Source organism: Anabrus simplex, chromosome 12 (genome assembly GCF_040414725.1).
Source record: "Anabrus simplex isolate iqAnaSimp1 chromosome 12, ASM4041472v1, whole genome shotgun sequence".
Taxonomy (NCBI): Eukaryota; Metazoa; Arthropoda; class Insecta; order Orthoptera; family Tettigoniidae; genus Anabrus; species Anabrus simplex.
The window spans coordinates 4449433-4474229 of NC_090276.1; the positions used below are offsets into that span (position 1 = coordinate 4449433).

A 24797-nucleotide genomic window follows, 5' to 3' on the forward strand; every position below is an offset into this window, starting at 1 on the left:
GATTTAAATGCAACGTCAAGCAGGACGAAACTTTAAAATTAGATATACAGAACATACTAAAGCCATAAAATATAACAGGTTTTCCGCGGTAGGCCAGCATGTGCACGATCTAAAGCATAAATTCACATCTATAGAACATGACATTGAGGTCTTGGAGAACTTAGGAAAAGAAAGTTTGCTGGTTGTTACGGAGTGTTGCTATATACACCTGGAACAGTATTTTAATCCAAACCTTAATTTAAATGAGATTTCTGAAAAATCAAATACTCTACTTAATTTCTTTATTGTGTTTTTAAAAAACGTACAGGTCCTGGTCAATAGTTTGGCGTTTCGTATTAAGCGTAATAGCTTTGCCAGTTGCTTCTTATGACCACGTTCCTCAGTTGCTCCTCCCACTCGTCCCTACTTCCCCTCTTCAATCCCAACCCACCTTGGACACTTGATTTTTATCACAACACCCGCTTGCTGTGCTTCATTGCACTTCACATAGACAGCGACCTTTTGAGGTGACTCACGTAAAAACAGTTACGTTATAAGACACGATTTCATATCTTGCCTCATCGGTGAAGTGATAGTTTATAACATTCTTGTTATTACAGGTCCGCAATGAACTGGGAATGTTGTTCTTGATAACATCTCAAAGAACTTGGTGCTCGTTTCCACCTCATCACTATTGCTCCATTAAAGGGACACTGTAGTTTTTATTGAAATATTTCTACTACGATAATACGTGAAGTTTTAAGAACTGCGATAAATTAAGCACGTAGTGTTTCAAGAATTTTATAATTCCTTGTTAATCCACTTTATATCATAAGTGAGCAAATTGGTTTGCATATGTTTTTATCAGTTTATGGCATAAGACTTGCAAGTCTTTGACTTGTTGAATATGAACTTAGAGACAGTACATTTTAACACGGTTTCATGCTGTTAATATGGTTTTAAATTATGATGAATTTTACGCTGATAAACTTATATATGATTGTCAATTTTTCTACAAACTTCTATCAGCTGATGATGACGCAGTGGGGCATCGAAACTAGTACTGATTGAAAAATATATGTTGTAACTACATCTACACAATAATTTTTATGTATTGAATAAGGTGGACCCAAAATTATAATAAAAAGTTGTAATCTTAGTTCGATATGGACAAACAATGAAGTGTATTAATTTAACTAATTAATGGTCCTATCGATAAACACAGCATCACAAAAGTTATAGAGAATTACATTTTTGATCAGTTATGTCTCATACATTTTTACCGTACCAGCTTCCCTGGCGGCCATGATCGTTAAGGCGTTGAAGTCTAAATGGTCTGACATCAAGGTTAGCTGGTTCGAGTCTAGTTGGTTGAAAAAATGTTCACCATCAGAATGTTGGCCAGTAAGCTAGGGGAGGTGGTGGTATACAATTTCTAATCACTAGATTGCGTGCCAAACCTCTCCGCAGTGCTCATATGGAGTGAGAGCATATGACGCTGTTGATGGTGATTCGTCCATCCGATGGGGACATTCAGCCTTGAGCAGACCCCTTGCTGCTATTCGACAGGAGTAGGCTATGTGCCGGCACCGGGTTTCACCCTCTCCCTTCCTAGTATCATATATCACATCATTCATTTCATCTCATTAACTCCTCTGATGAGGTTGACGTCAGGAAAGGTATTGGGCCATTAAAACTCGCCAGGACAAATTCACCTCACCTCACCTCACACCCGACCCCGTAGAGAAACGGGAAAAGGGATGGACAAACAAACACACACACACTATGATAACAGAGATATTTATGAATTTCGATTTTTGTTCCTAAGTCCATATGAACACTGAGCCACAAGAAAATGGGTAAACAGAATATAATGAAAATTGGTGTGTGAAGTCGGGAAATAATGAACTACAGCCTAGGCTATAAATAATTTTATTCACCTTGGATGGTAGTTTAGGGGAAGGCGCCTAAAATTTAATTTTTAAGTACCTATGTTATTGGTCCTATCGAAGAGTACTACATAACAAAAGTGATAGTGAATACGATTTCCGATCATTTATGTCTTATTTAGTTTTACTGTACCGACTATAATAAGAGTGGTGGTGATGATTATTGTTTTAAGAGGAAGTACAACTATATAACACTAATCAGAGAGAAAAAATGGTGGCGTCCAACACTTCGAAAAATTAATGTATTGGCCTAAGAAAGACAAGGGCTATGAAGGGCGTGAAAATGAAAATACTTCCTAGGCCTCCGTAAGTAATACTTTTTTTCCCCTTTTTTGCTAGGGGCTTTACGTCGCACCGACACAGATAGGTCTTATGGCGACGATGGGATAGGAAAGGCCTAGGAGTTGGAAGGAAGCGGCCGTGGCCTTAATTAAGGTACAGCCCCAGCATTTGCCTGCTGTGAAAATGGTAAACCACGGAAAACCATCTTCAGGGCTGCCGATAGTGGGACTCGAACCTACTATCTCCCAGATGCAAGCTCACAGCCGCGCGCCTCTATGCGCACGGCCAACTCACCCGGTGTAAGTAATACTGTTGGGATCAGAAAAGAACACGATTTGACCAAGCGAGGTCGGATAGGATAGGATAGAATAAAATAGATAGATGAAAGTGAGGAGCCGGGCACAAGGTCCCAGCTAAGGGCCCCGTCATCATCAACCTATGCTCCCAAGTTCAGAGCCCCCTTGGGGCCAGTTCTAGTCGCCTATTACGACAGGCAGGGGGTACTGTGGGTGTTATTCTATTGCCCCCACCCACAGTGAGGATGACTATGATAAGGGAATTCATGAATTTAGATTAAATTTAGATTTTTGTTGCTTAGTTCTGATCAACGCCGACATGGAAATATTGTTCAATCGTGTTAACTGGCGATGGTTTTTGTCACGATTGTCTCGAGATGTAAAACCGCGTGGTCATCGGTCCATATCGACAAGGAAAATTGTGAAAATGATTATAAAAACGACAAAAAATCGTAAAGGAATGATTGCTTGAAGAATAAGACAAGAGGGAGTCATGAACGAAAGGACGACTCCCTTTACATTAGATGCCCTAATATCACAGAGTCGGAAGGAAACTAAATGTGAAGGCCTACAACATTGAAAGTTCATAAAATTGATCGACAATAACATTACATTGACCATTGTTTGTGTGATGTGCCTTCTCTCTTCTGCTGCCACTCATCCCCGATAGATGGGATTACTGCTGTGTACCGAGTATAACAGCCTGCCTGAATATTGGCGGAAAGTAGCTGGAGAATTAGATAACTTTCTTTAGCATGCCATTCTTCTGGTTCATAAATTTTCTGATACTATTGATACGTAACACACTGGTTCATCATAGTAGTCCAGCTATTCAATACCTACTCCAGTGCTGATTGGAATGAGCAGTGTGCAAACTTAATGGAATAATGGCAGACGAGTGTTCATGGCTGTCTGCAGCCTGGTCATTCCAGCTCTAGAACTTTGGACTGTTAGATCAGCATCATGTTACTGCAGGTTATAAATTGCAGGTTATAAACTTCATTTTCCTCATCCGTATTGAAGATCTACTTGTGATATAATTCCTTTAGTTTGCCAATTGCCACCTTTTCAATACAATAAAAATATGTTACAAACTTACATATTTATTATGATGCTTACATGGTACATGTTTCGCTCCTTTTTGTGAGCATCATCAGCCAAACTATCATTAATCTAAGATTGTGTAAGATCATAAAACAATTCTTTGGTTCAAAATTACTCTTATAAAACTAATTGACAATCTTATAATATTTTAAAAGTCACACTACAATAAAATTATGTCTTACGTTAACACATTTTGTCCAAAATCTTCTTCAGTCTAAACATTTTATTGCCGAAACTTATCCGGTGAACATCTTTTAAAATTGTTTAAAATGAGAATAAAATAAAAATAAAAATAAAAAACTTTGAAATCTGGCTAGTTGTGTTGATTCCTGTTGCTTAAAACTTCATAACAGTATTGAATATCTTCTGCAGTTGATAATTGTTATTATGGATAATAGTCTTGTTCTTGTTGGTGGAGTAACATTTGTAAAATTTATTGGTATTAAATTTGATTATCAATGGGGTAAAATTGTTCGTGAACAAACTTGTTGATAAAACATTGTTTGATGTGATATTGGATTCAAAATGTTCTCGAACGTTCCATAATGACTCGTTGGTGTATTTTCCTTTCCGATCATTATGTCTTATACATTTTTACCGTACTAGCTATGATAACGGAGATATTAATATATTTGGATTTTTGTTGCTAAGTTCATTTCAGCGCCACGACGAGAAAATGGGTAAACAGAATTTAATGAAAATCGGTATGTACAGTTGAGGAATAAGGAACTACAGTCTACGCTATAATTAATTTTATAAGACGCTCTAATATTACAGAGTCGAAAGGAAACAATGTGAAGGCCTACAATAAAGAACCTCATTTACATTGATCAACAATAACATTACATTGACCATTGTTTGTGTGATGTGTTTTGTGTCTCTGTTGCCATTCATCTCTGATAGATGGGATTACTGCTGTATACTGAGGTTTTTTTTTAAAATTTGCTTTACGTCGCACCGACACAGGTAGGACTCATGGCAACAATGGAATAGGAAAGGGCTAGGAGTAGGGAGGAAGCGGCCCTGGCCTTAATTACATTACAGCCCCAGTATTTGCCTGGTGTGAAAATGGGAGACCACTGAAAAACATCTTCAGGGCTGTCGACAGTGGGGTTCGAACCCACTACCTCCCAGATGCAAGCTAACAGCTCCATGCCCCTAATCACACGGCCAACTTGCCCGATCATACTGAAAATAACAGCCTGCCTGAATATTGGCGGAAAGTAGCTGGGGAGTTAGATAACTTTCTTCTTTAGCATCCCGTTCCTTTGGTTCATAAATTTTCTGATACTACTGATACGTAACAAACTGGTTCATCATAACATTCGAGCTACTCAATCCCTACTCTGAGGCACTGATTGGAATGAGCAGCGTGCACATTTAACGGAATAATGGCAGAGGAGTGTTCACGGCTGTCTGCGGTCTGGTCATTCCAGCACTGGATCTTTGGACTGTTAGATTGGCACCGTAGTATTGTTCGCTAAAAGTGAGAAAATGTGCGTTATTTTCATTTGATAGAGTATTTAATATGATAACATTGCTTTTAATCGCTACATTCCTACTGATGACTTCAGGTAGGAAAATGACAAAGACAGTCTTTCTGAGAATGCCGTAGCAAAGCACGGGTACATCTGCTAGTAAAATACTAAATTCAAAATGTATAAATGTATTTTATTGCAAAATATGCCTTACTTAAAAAATCCCTCATATTTTAACAATCTGTTGATGCAATTTACTACTTTACAATTACAGCACAATGAATAGAGTAATGCAGTCATTGTCCTTTATACCAAAAACACTGAATCTTACCTATCATAGAGACGATGGACATGAGGTGATGCTTGCGGTCAACTCGAAATACTGCGAATGTCTTGCCAGTCACGTTGGGGAAGCCTATGCCTCGAGCCTTGATGATGGTACGGATGTGTTGGCTCTGAAACAATTATATGAAGGAAATAGAAGTAATCTGGAGAGAAATGAAATCAATCAATCAATCAATCAATCAATCAATCAATCAATCAATCAATCAATGATCTGCATTTAGGGCTGTCGTCCAGGTGGCAGACATCCTATTAATTGTTAACTAGCATTTTCGTTAAATGTTTTCGAAGAATTTGGAAATACATCGAACATTACCCTTGATAAATTATTCCCAACCCCTTACTTCTTGTGCTTTTTTTTTGTGATAGTACGCAGCACCTGCACCTTTTTCTCGAAAGAAACAAAAAGATGAACTGGATATTATTTGGAATATTCCTATCACATTTTCTATGAAGTGTTAGTTTATGGCTAAAAATCAAGTTCGTCTGTCTTGCTTATAGATGTAATGTGTAAGCTGTGCAGAGAAGATAGGTGGCAGAACTTTGGTGAGAGTGAAGGAAAAGGAGACACCTTGGTGAAATGAAAAGGTGAAGGAAGTTGTTGAACAAAAGAAGAAAGCATGGCAAGAATGGAATAGAGATAGGAAAGAAGGAAGTAAGATTAAGTATCAGAAAATTAAAAGTAAGTGTATAAAAGTGGTAAATGACGAAAAGAAAATATGTTGAGAGAGATTTACACAAGAGTTGGAAAAGGATGTAAATGGTGGAAAAAGGATGTTTCATTGATTGATAAAAAAAAAGGAGGAATCTACAGAAAACAAGTGAAGGAAGAAAGTGGAAATGTAATAACAGACCCAGAGGAGATAAAGAATAGGTGGAAAGATAATTTTGATAAACTCCTGAATGTGAGAAATGATACAGAAGAGAGTGTAGTAGTAAATGAGGATGATCCAGAAATGGAGAGTGATAGTGCAAAGATAGAGGTGGAAATGGCTATTAAACAAATGAAAACAGGAAAAGCAGCAGGGATGGATGAAATATGTGCGGAAATAATAAAGGGAGCAGGATCTATTGGTCTACATTGGTTATATAGACTGCTAAGGTGTATTTGGAGGAAAAAGCAAGTACCTGATGATCAGTGGCGTATGCTAGGATCAAGACGTGGGCTACCACTAGACTTAGGTTACCCCTTTTCGATGGTTGGTTTAGTGAACGTCAAGACTTCAGCACTTTGAGCTGCAACCAACAGCCAACGATGTAACCTGCTGTGTTATCAGTGCTGTTTCACAAGCTAATGCCCCAGCTTCTGCTACCCCTCATCAGTGGAAATGGTAGCCTAATGTTTAGCAAATTAAAGTCCGGCTTTGTGGCTACTTGGATAGAATGCTTGTCTTTGGTTCAATGGCCCCGGTTCAATTCCCAGAATAAGCCCCTCATACTGTTAATTCCCCTGGCTTGGTGCCTGGGTTTTTATGACGTCTTAGCCATTCATTTTATCCTCATTAGGTCACCACCAAGCCTATACAGATGCCATGTACCATTATTATTATTATTATTATTATTATTATTATTATTAAATAAAAATGTTGAATTTTACAGTGGTCGTACCGAGCGTTCACTGGTCAATTAGCTTCCTCGGGAGATCAGTGGTGGTGTCCGACCCATGATCACGGGTTCGATTCCAATCAACAAAAGAGAACACTGAGCCACACCCCTACCGACAACACACCTACGCATAAAACGCACACGTCGGAGATTCGAGGCGTGGACCTCGACTATGAACGGCCAAACACAGCCCTGAACTGGAAACGGTGTTCATATCAAAATCATAACAGGGAAAAACACAAAGCTACTAGCAATAAAATGCCAAGAAAATTTAAATGAGGGTTTATTATAATAATAAAATCAAGTGGAAACAAGAAATGAAGCCAGCAATTAAAATAAATAAATAAATGATACATATATGTACACAGCCCATCCAATTGAAGTCATGATGCTAATGCATGAGCACAAACTTATCAAATACCAACCTCAAATTATTCACAACACGGGCTCGCCGTTATATTCTCAATCTCACAGCATAAACTGGTAATGCAAATACAACACGTACGGCTTATTTCGGTCATTCTTTCCGCGAGATTGATAAAATTCATTATGAACCCGTCTATTTAACTTCCACATCCACAACAGTTACAACACAGATCAAAGCTTCCACGCAGCACGGAGTGCAAAAGTACAGGGAAAAAAAAAAATGCGAGAGATCGCGACATAACAATAGACAAACATTTCTGGACCATGGAAGTAAAGTTTAAACTCAAGGAGCATCACAGGCAAGCGCATGGTCTGAATAAGAATAGAAAATGGCGGCCTCCTAGGCAAACAACGGCTGTGATAAAAACCAAGGCAAAACAAATATTATCGTGCCGGAAACAAACATGAGGCACAGAAACAAGGTTAAAATACAAAATAAGCAGATCGATATGTCATCCCTTCTCCCCATTCACTCACAAGCACACTCCCAAACATTCAGACATCGCCGGAACGGCAAAAATCTGAGCATTAGCTCTCATAAATAAGTATGACTCACACGGTCACAAACCAGGGTCTCCCGTATGACAGAGCAGAGTCAATGGCGCGCACAATTACCAGCAGGATAATACAGACTCAGTAGTCACACATAAAAACCAGTGCGGTGGAAGAATCTCAATAGTGTAAAATTTAGTGATTAGATTTTGATACGGAAAATGAAGCTGATTACTTGCAATGGTGCAGGTCTTTCGATTTGATCGTAGGTGACCTGTGCGTCGTGATGAGGATGAAATGATGATGAAGACAACACATACACCCAGCCCCCGTGCCAGCAAAATTAACCAATGATGGTTAAAATTCCCAATCCTGTCGGGAATCAAACCCGGGACCCCTGTGACCAAAGGCCAGCACGCCAACCATTTAGCCATGGAGCCGGACTTTAAGAAAGGTGACAGGAAGGTATGTGACAATTATAGAGGAAATACAGTGTTGGCACTAGCAGCCAAAATATTGGAGAGAATAATAGAAAGGAGAATGAAAGGAATGGTGGAAATAAATTTAGAAAACAGACCCTATATTTACCATGAGATTACCAATGAAAAAACGTTGGGAATATGGAAAAGATCTGGTGATGGTATTCCTTGATCTAGAGAAGTAGGTGTAGTAGAGAAAAGGAGTGAGAAACCCTGGAAAGTAAAGGATGTGGAAGGCAATCAAGGGAAATAGTGAAAGCAATGAATAGGAATTGTTTCAGTTGTGTCCAGACTCCAGTGGAGTTTAGAAACCAAACTGGACTAAGACAGTGAAGTGTATTGTCTCCACTTATGTTTATAATGGTTATGGATGAAATTCTAAAGGAAACAGAGGCAAGATATGGAGGGGATATGAAAATATTGTTGTTTGCAGATGACAGAATGATCTGGGGAGTCAACAGTACAGAAGTGCAAATCCAACTAGAGGCTTTAAATGACAATACTGAGAAACATGGTATGAAAATCAGTGTGGAGAAGAGCAAAATAGTGGTGATGACATGAGAAGAAAGACAACAAATTGTTAGTATCAGGGGACAAAACCTTAAGGTTGTTGAGTATTTCAAATATTTGGGAAGTGAAATAATGCAAAATACAAGGTTGGATAAGGAGATCAGCAGAAAAGTACAAGTGGGAAATACATTGTACCAGAATGTAAGGAACTTGGTGTGGAACAGAGAAGTTCCTACGAAATGTAGAATGATAATGTACTATACCTCTATGTTAACGTATGCATCAGAGACTTTGACTTTGACAGCAAGAAATTAGAGTAAAATTACGGCCAGTGAGATGACGTTCTGGAGGAGTATGGTAGGGAAGACAAGGAGAGACAGAGTAAGAAACAATGTTGAGGTTGGAAAAGAAATAGGGGTAGAAAGACTGAGTGATAGGATGAAGAAGAATAAATTGAGATGGTCTGAACATGTCATGAGGATGGAGGAGGGAAGGATACCAAGACAAAATCAAAAATCAAAATCTCTTTATTTGCAAATGAGGTGTCTACCTCGGTGGCAAATGGTACACTAAAATACATTATTGTCAAGCACTAAATTTTAAATTAACAGGAGACGAAGAAAATTTTCCTAGAATACAATATTATACAATTTACGCTAATAATTTTTTCTATTAAACACACACATCATCCTTAATAAATTTATATTGTTTACAAAATTCTACTTATAATGTCTTACAAACATAGTCAACTCATATACAGTACGGTATGTGAAATTACTTCTAATAATACTATACAACTGGTATAAGATTAAAATTAACACTGAATTTATTCACATATTTATATTTTACCCATTTTGGAACCTAAGTAGCATAACGACCTGCTGCTTTATTTAAACTGCGGTTACTCTCACTGTTAAGATTGAATCTAACAATAATAAACTTTACAGAATAAACTAATTTGAAATTTTTGTTTTGCATCCACCGGTTGTCTAATCCTGAACAAGATATCTGAAGGCATGTTATTGTTGCGCTTTGGCGTCAAGGAAGTGGGGGTCAGTGCTGGGGTGGGGAAAGTGAGCACGCGCAGGCCTGTTAGTCTTGATCTAGAGCGAGAGTAAGCATGCATTAGGTGCCACTTAACAACGAGAGTAACCGCACTGCTGTTTTTTGTCACACACGTTTTACTTTTATTGAAAAGTTTTTCTCTATTTTGTGTGTTTCGTTTCATCTAGATGCATAGTTTGTGAACTAAAATGAGCAGATACGACAAGAACCGAATTTTAAGTTGGTTGGATGAATCCGACGAAGAAGTAGGTCAGCACGAGTCCTCTCGGCCATTATTCTCGACTTTCTAGACCGGGGCCGCTGTCTCACCGTCAGATAGCTCCTCAATTGTAATCACATAGCTTGAGCTGAACTTGAACCAGCCCTCAGATCCAGGTAAGGATCCCTGACTTGGCTGGGAATTAAACATGGTGCCTCTGGATAAGAGGCAAGCTCGCTACCCCTAAACCACACGGCTGGCTATAATCCAGTAGCTTGCTTGCTTGCTTATATCATTTATTTACTTATTTATTTATGAAATTGGTGTGGCTCTACTGTAAGGTTAATCCTGTATGAGCACAGCCCTCAGGATTGATGTACGGGTGGGATAATAGGGCACAAGTTTGCTCCTTACCTTTGCCTTCAACTCACTCTCCAGAGCCCTGGTCGTCCCTCGTTCTGCCACTTGGCGGAGACCTTCTGAAGCGTATCCACCGTAAGTCCAGAAGTTGTATTGGGCAGTGTGAGAGGCACCGATGACATCACTGAATCTGGTGACCCAGCTGTTTTCAGGGAAGTCCTTGGGATGTGTGTAGCGAGACCACATGCCTTCAAACGTCATCTGCAAACAGTAAACATTTACTTGAAAATGATAATAAAATGGTGATGGTTTGGTTAGAATTTATAAATATGCAGTAGTGAGAGTCCCTGTAATGACTGATGTGAAAATTCAGATTGTCTGTTATATCGTCACTGCCAGGACAAAACCTCCTATGTGATAATATTTTTGGAGATATACTGACCTGCAGCAAATATATTATGAAGAGTGAGAATGTCTTGACAATATTCACACAATATTGTACCTTAGATGACAGAACCTTACCGGCCAAAGTTCTAAGCTAAAATATTTCACATTGGAGGTTTTGTCCCGGCAGCAACGATATGCTGATGATTTCATGGTGTATACAACAGTTGTGATCCCTACCAACTGTGACTTACTTCAAACAGATCTAAACAGTATAATGGAATGGACAACAGAAAATATATTGGAATTAAATATAGCAAAATGTGTTTCAATGTTCACATGAAATACAAACCCTATTAATTAATTAGTTACATTGATACAGCCAACTGTGAACTACAGTTACACAAACTACCTGCCTCTCTTTCTTAGGCTTTCACATTTTTTGTTTCTATTGTATTTTTCAACGTTCTTCTGCCGAGATGTTCTGTGGTTTAGCAGGTTCTTTCTCTGGATCATCCCTCAACCCTGCAACTTTCTACCTAACGATAGTTCTCTCCATTATGTCCTCTGGTCTTGCATCATTTACCTGCTTGTTCTCTGTGTTCCTCCTTCAGACCACGGGGATCAATTTTCCCTGGAAAGTGAGCAATTTGTACACCAATCTCTCAATCAATCAATACTGATCTGCATTTAGGGCAGTCGCCCAGGTGGCAGATTCCCTATCTGTTGTTTTCCTAGCCTTTTCCTAAATGATTTCAAAGAAATTGGAAATTTATTGAACGTCTCCCTTGGTAAGTTATTCCAATCCCTCAGTAATGAATTCTTGGAAATGACCCACGCTCTCTCGCCATTGGTCAAGATGAGCACGCCATCAGGGACGCCGACTTAGCGCGCGAAAGGTGGAGGACAGGAATTAAGTGATATTTCCATGATCACCGAACGATATGAGTTCAGAATACGACACATGAATGTGTAATGCCAGTTTATTAAGTGGGATAAATTAAGAGATCCAAATCCACCTGCATATGCCGATTTAGGATAACCAACCCCCTCCCTATGAGATGACCACGGATGACCCCGGCGGGAAACCATATCGTCCATAAATAACCAGCAGTGGGACCTCACATCACCAGTTGTTACCAGTCGAGCTTCACATCAACCAGTCGTTTGAAATAATTTGATACGCTGACACGGTGATTCCGTAACTCAGTACCAGAAAACGCATTATAGATTCTGTTAGAGTGGAAAGTACGTTAATAGTCATGAAGGTGAAGACGAACAGTGATAATTATTCAGTATATCGAGTGTAAATTATCAGTATCACTGTATGTGAAATTAATACATTTCTCAACATTTCATGTGTTGGAATTTAAAGGATCGACAGGAACGCCGATAATACTTTTTGAAGGCAGTGTTCAGAGCCTGAAATAAATATTTCATGATAGACGGTGTAACAATTACTGTAGCAGGGAACTGTAGGAGCGAGGCGATCACAAGACGGCATCGTATACTTTAGGAAGTGCGGGATAAAGAACGCGATACGCGCCGGTTCGAATGAAACGACACTTCGTCGTAATGTGCCACGACGTGTGATTCGGGCTCAAGAAAGAATAACTGTGCAAATGTAATAAGTCTAGAGGCACCTATAATTGTTTTTTATCTTGTATAAATTAGTGTAAATTCTCTAGTAAGGTATTAATCATGGGTAGTCGCCCAGAAGTGTTTTATAGTGTTAAATTTATAAAGTGCGATATGAAGTACGAGTAAAATTACCATGGGGCTATGAGGCTTCTCATCCGCTACGAGACAGTGGAATTCTATATAGGAATGAGTACACAAATGTAATATTTGGGGATGTTATCGCGACTAAACGGGGTTCAATGTAGATAAATTATTACTTAACATGGTCCGCCTCCCGAATCCATGAATTTATTTCTTTGTTAGACGGCTGAACTAATGTATATTAACGCAATAATGGGTTAGATTAATTAACTGAGTATTTGTTTGTTGTATATAATGTAAATATGGGATATATTTCTTTCAGTTAATGCATGCTGTTTGTAATACTTTGATTTAAGTTCATTTCCAGTGTTAAATTTCTTTTGTGCTAACCCATTTATTTGATTTTCAATCACTGCGGTGATTATTTGTATTTTAGTTAGGAATATTTGCTACCAGACAGCCAGATTATGAAAGTGCCAGAGTATGTAAAATTTGTGTTGCGTACGGAAGGTCATAAATATAATAATGATACTATTCTATCTGCTTTGGGTGTTCGCAAGTTCTATAATAATAATAATAATAATAATAATAATAATAATAATAATAATAATAATAATAATAATGATAATAATAATAATAATAATAATAATAAAAATAAACTGATCATTAAATTTATGCGGATAAATTACGAGGAAGAACGACTCGTTGTTTGAAACGTCGGCAGGGGTTAGCATATAATCATCCCGGATGACAACTGATAATAATCAAATATAAGATTATAATTAAAATTAATTATGATAATAAAATAATTGATGGTAATAGCAGAATATGATAATGATCAGGTAAAGAATGATAATGATATTATTTAATAATCATAGGAGGATATGATAGGGACAGTCGTCATGTGTCGACCTGCTCAGAACCAGATGTTGGGTTTTCACGGGGGAGATTGTTAGTGGTAGATACGAAGATAACCCACGGACGGCACATATCTTCATTGTCAGAGCATAGTAATGAACCTTTCCGTACGTCTTGTCGTATTGACAAGTGTAAATATTGAAATAGGCTTTGAGTTAATGAGCTCTACCTGGCATGTTTGTGAATCTGGAAATAATAGGCTAGAGTTTGTTCGTACTATAAATTCCCGTTTTTCGAGACGATAACATTTCCACGGTGGGTGTCCGGCTCACCAGAATGTACATACCGGAAGTGTCTCATGTCCAAACGGAACGAGGAGATGACAGTAAATAGTAACTGTCATGCCTTCGTCTCCGAAAGAAGATCTCCAGCGATGAAACGTCCACTCATACGGATGTGAATTCGACCCCCAGTAACCAATTGGGGCGAATTCACCAAATGTTTTACACTACCAGAGTAGTGAGGCAAATCCAAGTAGTATGTCATTTATTTTTCAGGATGGAAGTGTCCCAATGTAATAATTGTCATCATGTGTAGTTTGCAAAATAAGTTAATAAATTGCTCCTCATTGCAATTTCAATAGGAAACTGTTTCCATATCTTTTTATTGTAGTTAGTCCAGTATGCCCATGGAATTTAAGTTGTCACTTCCCAGTCCTATTGTGGAGTCTAAAATTTGTATCCATGAATGAGCAGTCCCCCGTTATCTTAATTTGCATGCCCCGTTCATCCCTGTGTTCATTTGGTGCGCCTATATATATTTTGATTTTTTAATTAATTTTTTAATATGTTATGAACTGATCACCCCTGAGATTAAGGCTAATCTGGGACTCAGGAGGTGAGCGGATGCAGTACATAATCCCCACTCCCCCCGCACCCCTACATCCCACTAGCCCGGGTAATTTTTGTTGTCTGTTCGTAGTCCGAGTATAGTAAAGTTTCCTTATAAGGACGTTCCGCTTTATACTGTTGAAGTCTTTAGAAAAGTGGGCTGGTATACATATCCTGAAAACTAATACGAAATTAAGATGATGGTGATAATGATGCGTGTTGTTTAAAGGGGCCTAACATCTAGGTCATCAGCCCCTAATGGTACGAAATATAATGACAATTTAAAATTCCAAAATTCATCCACTGACCAGAATTCAAAACTTATGACGAAGAATGAATGGATGAACGTGAATGTAAAATAATCAGCGGATCCAACTCACAATGTTAAAAGTTAAAAATAATTCCAAAATTAATGCACTGACTAGAGTTCAAAAAGACGACGACCAGCAATGCCCCACCTTCCAATAAACTATCTGAAACCAATGTTGAATACTGACCAAGGGGCTACTTCCAAAGCACAATCCTGAATCGATGATGCTTGCTGTCTGAAGGGGTTCAAAATCCAGATCAACGGCCCCTCATAATGGTACTTATCGCTAGGAAAGTAAGAACCATGGTATTTCTCATGTAACTGTACTAATCATAAGTAACGTAGACTTATGGTGTTCCGCACATTGTGGTACTACCAAATACAATCGAGACAATACGCAACACTCAGAGAGATATCGAGGGACAGCTGAGAACTACTGATTCTGTCATAAGAGCACATGTACTTGTGTGTGAAGGTTTTGGTGTTATTTATGCGTTTTCAGTGAGTTGACATAATTAAATAGTAGCGTGTGTCATTCCTTGATATCTCCTCTCAACATAAGGGTAAATGTATGTGCTGTGTTTGGCTGCAGTAACTATGAAGTAGAGAAGAATGCGCGGTCTTTCTTTAGTTTCCCTCGTTACAAGAAAATGTAAGTAATATTGTGTTTGCATATATATGCTTCCATTGACAAAGATATTTTTATAGTACTTCATAATCTTCTGACCTGCTCGACCCATGTTTTAACGGGCTTAAAATATAATATGCATATTTTATTGTATAGTGCAGCAGTTAACCTTCAATACCGATGTGCTGTTGTAGGTGTGATCTGTGGGTTTTGAAATGTCACAGAAGTGATTTGGATAAGGTGTACAAGAAAGAAGGGACGTTACGCTTATATAAGAATTATAAGATCTGTTCAGATCATTTCCAGGCCAGCGACTTTAAAAATCCTCGACTATACAGCCAAGGGTATGTTACATTTTTACTCTAATTGTACGCAAATGTTCCTCAAAGCATCACTATCGACAACATTTTCATGCTTTTTTTCTTTTATCCCTCTTTTCAGATTAAAGCCGGGATTTTTAAGATTTTATTTCTGTTAGTAGGCTTCATGTTAAGAGGAAAATTATCCACCTTTTAAATGTTAATTCATTGTATTATGTGTGTAAGGAATGTGCCGGTATTTTTAGTGACAAGTGTCTTAATGTGATACAATGCTTTTTAAATGAGAAAAAAGACAAATCTAACCGTAAAAGTTAAGGCAGGAATGCTAAAGCAATAAAAGTAATGCATAAATGAAAGATCAAGCCATTTCACATCTTGTTTATATCTCTAATTTCAGTCTTTAAATAATAACCTTTTAAATAACTCTTCATTCATTTATCCAGAATTGCTTTAGCAACTTCGAAGTATATATCTCAATAATACTTTTTTCCTAGACGTAATTTATTTATCTATTTTCGTATGTGCATTTCCGTTGATATTTGAATTTAGCGCGCCTTTTCAGGTCAAGTCACTAGGAGCGCCAACATCGAATTGTCTCCCATTTTAACAAGGCGAAATCCGTAAGAGTCGCGTATTGTCTCTACTGTATTTGGTACTACTCACAGGTAATGTACTACGCAGGGGAAGCTGGGACTCGTTACAACAGGGGTAAGTTGCAAAAGTTACGTTTTATTTGGAAATTTCCTATCAAGTGCTGCCACACTGTGACAATATATGCAACTGCTCAAAACCTTCAGTTTGAGCACGCATGTCAGAAAATCCGGTCGTTTTGTATTGTGTTCTGAGACTTAGTTCATTTTTCTGTCTGGTGAGTAACTTTTCCTGACCTTGTTATTTTATTTAGTATATAATACCGTCGTCCGCCTCTGTGGTGTAGTCGTTAGTGTGATTAGCTGCCACCCCCGGAGGCCCGGGTTCTATTCCCGGCTCTGCCACGAAATATGACAAGTGGTACGAGGGCTGGAACGGGGTCCACTCAGCCTCGAGAGGTCAACTGAGTAGAGGTGGGTTCGATTCCCATCTCAGCCATCCTGGAAGTGGTTTTCCGTGGTTTCCCACTTCTCCTCCAGGCAAATGCCGGGATGGTACCTAACTTAAGGCCACGGCCGCTTCCTTCCCTCTTCCTTGTCTATCCCTTCCAATCTTCCCATCCCCCGCAGGGCCCCTGTTCAGCATAGCAGCTGAGACCGCCTGGGCGAGGTACTGGTCATCCTCCCCAGTTGTATCCCCGAGTCAGTCTGAAGCTCCAGGACACTGCCCTTGAGGCGGTAGAGGTGGGATCCCTCACTGAGTCCGAGGGAAAAATCGACCCCGGAGGTTAAACAGATAAAGAAGATATAATACCATTCCGAGTTATTATCCGACTATGAAAACAAAGGGAAAATTATTGTAGATCAAAACTGCAATAAGTGATTTAGCCTCCGTTTTTTTTATTTGTGAATTACCGCCAATTCCGTCAGAAAATGCGTAACAGGGCGTGTTGCAACTAACCCCAGCAGGTGTTTATACTGCTTGCTTAATAGATATAATAATGGATCTCTTATAATCGCATTTGTGGGCGTGATAGCTGAATGGCGTAGCCGATGGCTTATCACCAAGGCGGGCGCGGTTCGAATCCCGGTCGGTGCATGTGGGATGTTTGAAATGAAAAATCTTGTTCCTGTGGTTCGGATTCCATGAAAAACTGGAGGTACCGTGACTATAATCATGATATCAATAGTCACATAAAACTAGAAGCTTAGCTTTGGCCTAATTATATTTCTAAATAGCTCGGTAATATTTAATTTAATAGTTCTTCATATAGTTGTGCGTACTTTTAGGCAAGCAAGCAACACGAGAAATCATAAGCGGAAAAAAGAAAACAGATTTGACACCGTTGGACGTAATGGAGAAAGCTGCAAAACTCATCCTTGATAATGAAGGAGACGGTGATTTTTCAGTTAGGAAAATTTCAAAACGTTCAATATCCTCTATTCCAGAAGAGAGGACGAAAACCAAGACTTGGGCTATCCTTATGGACGCTCTAGAAGAAACAGTATTTTCAGAAAGAGAAAAAGAATGAATAGCAAGAGAAAAAGCAATGATCTGGCAAACTCCGGCTCAACGAAAAGAAAAACTGTGTCTAACGACGACTGTTATTGCCTGAATTGCGGGGACATGTGTAAAAAAGGGGAAGTTTTGATCCAATGTGTGAAGTGTCACTGCCTTCGTAATGTCCAGGCCGTACTGTACCTCTGATGACGTCACGCTTTGGGAGGAACTTGAAGGCGATACGCATTCGCTCCGCTTGAATAACACACTCGTTTAAATTACTTAAAGAACTGTTAACACCTTATAAAACCAAAACCTATCGTCAAATATTTGTTCATTCTGACATACAATGCATATTCTTCTTCGTAACGTTCTATTTCTCGTGTATATACGTTCGTTTGCGTGAGTACAGCCTAACACTTTGAGACATATTCTTGCGATTTTATCCATTTTCTGGTCAACTGGAACATTCAGATCATACACACTGACAGAAAACATGCAGCCAATTACCATTACTATTTATTACAAACATAAATTATTTCTGTACCTCGCTGTTTCCACTCCATGAACACTGCAGCTTTCCTTAGACCTCTTATAGGAAGTTACACCAGTATGGAGTAGGTCTGCTCTCTTTGAAGCACTTTGTTGAATACACAAGTCGGTGTGAATTTTGGAAAAGTTATTTAAAACTATATTCACCCAAATATATATACACTGTCCGGCCAGGTCTTCCAATTTCTTCCCGCAGTCACAAATGACTAGGGAATCTGCCAACTGCATTGACTCCAAAGCCAAGGATTTTGTGACACACTTAGGATTGTCTGAATTTAGAAATACCATCTTATATATATATATATATGACACTAACACACAAAATACTTTGTACACCTCAATTCCAAGTTCTATTGACATGTCTGATGGATACTTCAAGCCCCCTCGATTTAGGAAATTCAGATATCTTACTTCTGGAGGTAATTCATATATAAGATCTGAATCTGTCAGAGGATAAGATTTACATAAATCACACTGCTGTTTGATACTCATATATATATATATATATATATATATATTGGTTGTTTTTTTTTTTTTTTTTGCTATTTGCTTTTCGTCGCACCGACACAGATAGGTCTTACGGCGACGATGGGACAGGAAAGGTCTAGGAATGGGAAGGAAGCGGCCGTGGCCTTAAGGTACAGCCCCAGCATTTGCCTGGCGTGAAAATGGGAAACCACGGAAAACCATCTTCAGGGCTGCCGACAGTGGAGTTCGAACCCACTGTCTCCCGAACACTGGATACTGGTTGCACTTAAGCGACTGTAGCTATCGAGCTCGATGATAATCATAAATACGACTTGCATTTTCAAATACACCGAATTCAGATAAGCCATAGGTCTGATTACATAACAATATAGGACCTACCTAATGTTACCCATGTTTATGACATTATAAAAAAAATTAACTCACCATCTGGACGAGACACTCTTATTTCTCTCAGAATGTGATTTTCAGGGAAGTGCTTGATACACACACCTGTGTTTTGATTAACTATTAAATTCTCCCTGGGAATAGCCTTCTTCCATAACTTAACTCGTTCTTCATCAGAAGGAAACACAAATACCGGAGTTTACTCTCTTTGTTTATAATTGGCTTTGCAGCCAGGCACACTGCAACTCTTAGGCATGGTGATTTCCCTCCCTGATCATGTTAATTGAAGTATATACAAGTCGTGGTTAATAATAAAACACAGAATGCACAAACTCAATTAACTTTACACTATAAATATAACTTTACACAAATAAACTACAAAATTAAAACACTGAAGAACGATCTTCTTAACCTATAGCTTCACATAAATACACGCTCACACGAAGTTTTCTTCACTAATTAACGACTTTCCACTTAATAATGCAGTCGATGATGACTCATTCTCACATATATCTGAGTGAAAATGCAGCCATCGTTAAAAAATTCAATAAAACTGCGAAAATCTATGTTTAACTCTACTAACTCACGTGCTAAACTTCCCCCCTAACGATCAGCTGATTGCTTTCCCGCGCTCGTTATAGTACGGCCTGGACATCACGAAGGCAGTGGAAGTGTAAACAGTGGTCGCATTGGGAGTGTGCTAAAAACAATCCATATTGTATTTGTGTACACTGTTCTAACAATGATGAAGAATTGAGTGTTTCACCATCTTACGTGCACTGTTGCAACTTACTCCTTAAGCGGGGTACATTGCAACATGTGGCACTCATTTCTCAATTGTCATTTTCAGACACATCGCCATTTCAAATTATTTTTAAAATGGCGTATTTGATAGATAAAAATATAAAGTATCTCCCGATTGCTTTTAGTTTTAATATGAATAAATATTATCTTAATAAAAATGGCGTATTTGATAGATAAAAATAAAAAGTATCTCCCGATTGCTTTTAGTTTTAATATGAATAAATATTATCTTAATAAAAATGGCGTATTTGATAGATAAAAATATAAAGTATCTCCCGATTGCTTTTAGTTTTAATATGAATAAATATTATCTTAATAAAAAATAAAGTCAAATTATTGTTGCATCCTGTCCCTGCTTCCCCTACAGGTAACGCAGACCTGTCGCTCATGTAGTGATACGCCTAGACCCATGTTGTCCACAACCGGATACTGAAACACGCCAGCGAGGTTAGCCTCTTTTTATCTCCTTGGGGTGTTGCAACCGAACCTGGGGAGAGGGGAGCGGGTACTGTAAACACAACGTGATCCACCCACAGACTCATGGTATTCCTCACATAGTGGTACTAATCGCAAGGAAAGTCGACTCATGGCGTTCCTAGTGTGATGGAACTAATAACTAATAAACTCATGGTTCAAAATTCAGCATCACATGGTCGCCCCTTTTAGTCGCCTCTTACGACAGACAGGGGATACCGTGGGTGTATTCTTCGTCTGCGTGCCATAGGGGGTTACGATATTAAGGTTCTGGTTACAGTTTCTGCTGTTTGATCTTCCAAGTGTGCTGCTTTCAACCAGCGGGAAAATCCATCCACAACCATTAATAGATATCGGAATTCTCGTCAAGTTGGTGATGTCCACACTGATGTGTGTTCGTTAGCAGGAAAATCTGCTAGAACTGATTGCGTGGTTTGTTGACCTTACATTCCAAAGATGCTCCAGCCCATGTCTTGCAATCCTTCCTTGTGTTCGGCCAAACGAATCTTCGCTGTCATCCCCGGATTCAAGGTGTGATAAGTGCTGCCTTGCGGAAGTCTGGGGGTATGTCGCAGTAGATACGTTTGGTGGAATTAGGCGTATGAAAGTTCACTGACTTTTCTTCTTCTTCATCTTCTCAACCTTACATGGTTGGTGGGTAGCATAGTCATCTTCACTATAAAGGTATTGTCCACAGTGCTAACTTATTTACAGGTTTGTATGGTCGACCATTATGGATGTCCGACATAAACTCTTTTCTTGATCTTCCTTTCCTCCTTTCGGCCTCCACCCTTCGCTCCATATCCCCTGTGGGCGGGGGCGGTAGAATAACACCCACGGTATCCCCTGCCTGTCGTAAGAGGTGACTGAAAGGGTCCCCACGAGTTCTGAACTTCGGGCCGATGACCTTATATGTCAGGCCCCTTTAAACAACAAGCATCATCATCATCATCATCATCATCATCATCATCATCATCATCATCATCATCATCATAACAATCATGGTCATCATAATCAGTTCTGAACTTGGGAGCGTGGGTTGGCGACCGTGGGACCCTTTGCTGAGTCCTGCAATTTCTTATACTTACTTGTCCCAGGCTCCTCACTTTCATCTATCCTATCCAACATCCCTTGGTCACTTCTTGTTCTTTTCCGACTCCGACGGTATTAGAGCTCTCGAGGCCTAGGGAGTCTTTAATTTTCACGCCCTTTGTGGCCCTTGTCTTTCTTTGGCCGATACGTTCATTTTTTGAAGTGCCGGATCCTTTCCATTATTTCCCTCTGATTAGTTTTATACAGAGGATGGTTACCTAGTTGTACTTCCTCATAAAACAATAATCACCACCATCACTACGTCCTTCCCTCCATCTGATTGGTGCACCAGGTTGAATGTCTTAGCAGATGATCTATGAATCTATTCCTTCTAATTTCTACCCTTTTTACAGATGGTATTTTTCATTCAAACTTTTCAGCACTTTTTCATTGCTTACCCTATTGGTCCAGGGTATCTTTAGCGTAAGATGCCAGTACCACATTTCAAAGGCTCGATTTTCTTTTTATCCCTCTCTATGAGAGTCCAGCTTTCTGACCCATACAGTCCACCATCCATACAAATAAAGAAATAAATACGCTAACTGGATTAGGGCCAAAACCAAACCAAACCCCATGGCACTACAGCCCTTAAAGTGCCTTGGACTACCAAGCGACCGCTGCTCAGCTCGAAGGCCTGCACATTACGAGGTGTCGTGTGGTCAGCACGACGAATCCTCTCGGCCGTTATTCTTGGCTTTCGACACCGGGCCGCTATCTCACCGTCAGATAGCTCCTCAATTCTAATCACGTAGGCTGAGTGAACCTCGAATCAGCCCTTAGGTCCAGGTAAAAATCCCTGACCTGGCCGGGAATTAGAGCCACTTATATATATTTGACAAAGCAGAGCTTTCTGCCAAATTACATTGGCCTTCATCAGGGGATGTGAATGTCTGCCTCAGACAGTGAGCAAAGAAATTCTTCAAAGGAACGTGGAAGTCACAACCACACTATCCATAGCCCCCAACTTCTGTACTCGCGATAGTTTGGTAGTAACTTCCACGTTCCTTTGAAGAATTTCTTTGCTCACTGTCTGAGGCAGACTTTCACATGCCCTGATGAAGGCCAATGTAATTTGGCAGAAAGCTCAGCTTTGTCAAATGTATATAAGTGGCTTTAATCAAGTTAGCATATTTATTTCTTTATTTTAATACAATGAGCCTCGAAAACCTACGTTCATTAATTAACTTCATACAAATGTTTTAATGTTTTTCTTGCGAACCTCTATGCTAGTTGCCTCAGATGTCCGCAATTATTTTTATTATAGAAGACTTCCTTGCCTTGTGCTATTCTCCTTTATTATTTCCTCTTCATTCCTTCCATCAGATGAAATTAAGCTGCCAAGGTAAGGGAAATTTTTCACGTCTGGCAGCTTTTCCCTACCCAACCTGACTTCTACCTTTCCTGCTCCGTTTGTGTTACATTTCATTACTTTTCTTAAGCACTTCTAAATCACCATCTTCTTGTTCACCTGCCATGACAACGGGTTCGATTCCTAGTTCTGCCAGAAATTTAGGAATGGCGGGAGGTTTGGTATGTTGTTGAAATGGTACATGCAGCACACCTAAAACTTGTAGGATTCCAGCAAGATATAGCAGATATCTTGGATTCTGGAGGTCAAATGGACTGTATTGCGATTGACCTGTCTAAAGCATTTGATAGGGTGGATCATGGGAGACTACTGGCAAAAATGAGTGCAATTGGACTAGACAAAAGAGTGACCGATTGGGTTGCTATATTTCTAGAAAATAGATCTCAGAGAATTAGAGTAGGTGATGCTTTATCTGACCCTGTAATAATTAAGAGGTGAATTCCTAAAGGCAGTATTATCGGACATTTATGTTTTCTTATATATATAAATGATATATGTAAAGGGGTGGAATCGGAGGTAAGGCTTTTTGCGGATGATGCTATTCTCTATAGAGAAATAAATAAGTTACAAGATTGTGAGCAACTGCAACGTGACCTCGATAATGTTGTGAGATGGACAGCAGGCAATGGTATGTTGATAAACGGGGTTAAAAGTCAGGTTGTGAGTTTCAAAAATAGGAAAAGCCCTCTCAGTTTTAATTACTGCGTTGATGGGGTGAAAGTTCCTTTTGGGGATCATTGTAGGTATCTGGGTGTTAATATACGGAAAGATCTTCATTGGGGTAATCACATAAATGGGATTGTAAATAAAGGGTACAGATCTCTGCACATGGTTATGAGGGCGTTTAGGGGTTGTAGTAAGGATGTAAAGGAGAGGGCATGTAAGTCTCTGGTAAGACCCCAACTAGAGTATGGTTCCAGTGTATGGAACCCTCACCAGGATTACCTGATTCAACAACTGGAAAAAATCCAAAGAAAAGCAGCTCGATTTGTTCTGGGTGATTTCCGACAAAAGAGTAGCGTTACAAAAATGTTGCTAAGTTTGGGTTGGGAAGAATTGAGAGAAAGAAGAAGAGCTGCTCGACTAAGTGGTATGTTCCGAGCTGTCAGCGGAGAGATGGCGTGGAATGACATTAGTAGACGAATAAGTTTGAGTGGCGTTTATAAATGTAGGAAAGATCACAATATGAAGATAAAGTTGGAATTCAAGAGGGCAAACTGGGGCAAATATTCATTTATAGGAAGGGGAGTTAGGGATTGGAATAACTTACCAAGGGAGACGTTCAGTAAATTTCCAATTTCTTTGAAATCATTTAGGAAAAGGCTAGGAAAGCAACAGATAGGGAATCTGCCACCTGGGCGACTGCCCTAAATGCAGATCAGTATTCATTCATTCATTCATTCAAAAGATCTGTACCACCTCGGGATGAGGACATGAGTTTACATAGCCTTGGGGTGTAGGTGAATCGATGGTGTTTATGCGAACAGTGGATCTACAGCCAAGTTCTAGGCTCCAGATAGTGAACTCCGCAATATACTGCAACTGACTTGTTTTACTCACCTCATATTTAGCCTCGTCGCAGGCACAGCAGGGGTCAAAGATGTCCGGTTGCTTGTCGTGATTGGTCTGCTGAGACTCGCACAGCCTCAGGGTGAGACGGCCGTCATCCATGTACCACACATTGGGCTGCTCGATCACCGTGGCCCTACACAGGAGAGACAATACTTAATGTTAGGGTTTCTTTATTCACATACTATATTCGTTTGGCATTCCAGTTTATTCTTGTTTTTATGTTCTTAAATCTCCCTATTAATCCGGCACGAATTCATGTTTTAGATCAGCGGAGGACAGGAATCGCCGGTGT

At 39.3% G+C, this 24797-nt stretch overlaps 1 protein-coding gene across 2 annotated transcripts in view; it reads right to left on the bottom strand.

The window, feature by feature from the left end:
• LOC136884414 (spondin-1) overlaps positions 1 to 24797 on the bottom strand; it is a 433578-nt gene that overhangs the window by 129142 nt on the left and 279639 nt on the right. For both annotated transcript variants that reach the window (XM_067156552.2, XM_067156550.2), the window contains exons 4-6: positions 24494 to 24638; positions 10621 to 10827; positions 5420 to 5543 (exon numbers count right to left, since the gene is read on the bottom strand). In XM_067156552.2, the coding sequence (XP_067012653.2) occupies positions 5420 to 5543; positions 10621 to 10827; positions 24494 to 24638 (476 nt within the window). The remainder of the gene's footprint in view (positions 1 to 5419; positions 5544 to 10620; positions 10828 to 24493; positions 24639 to 24797) is intronic.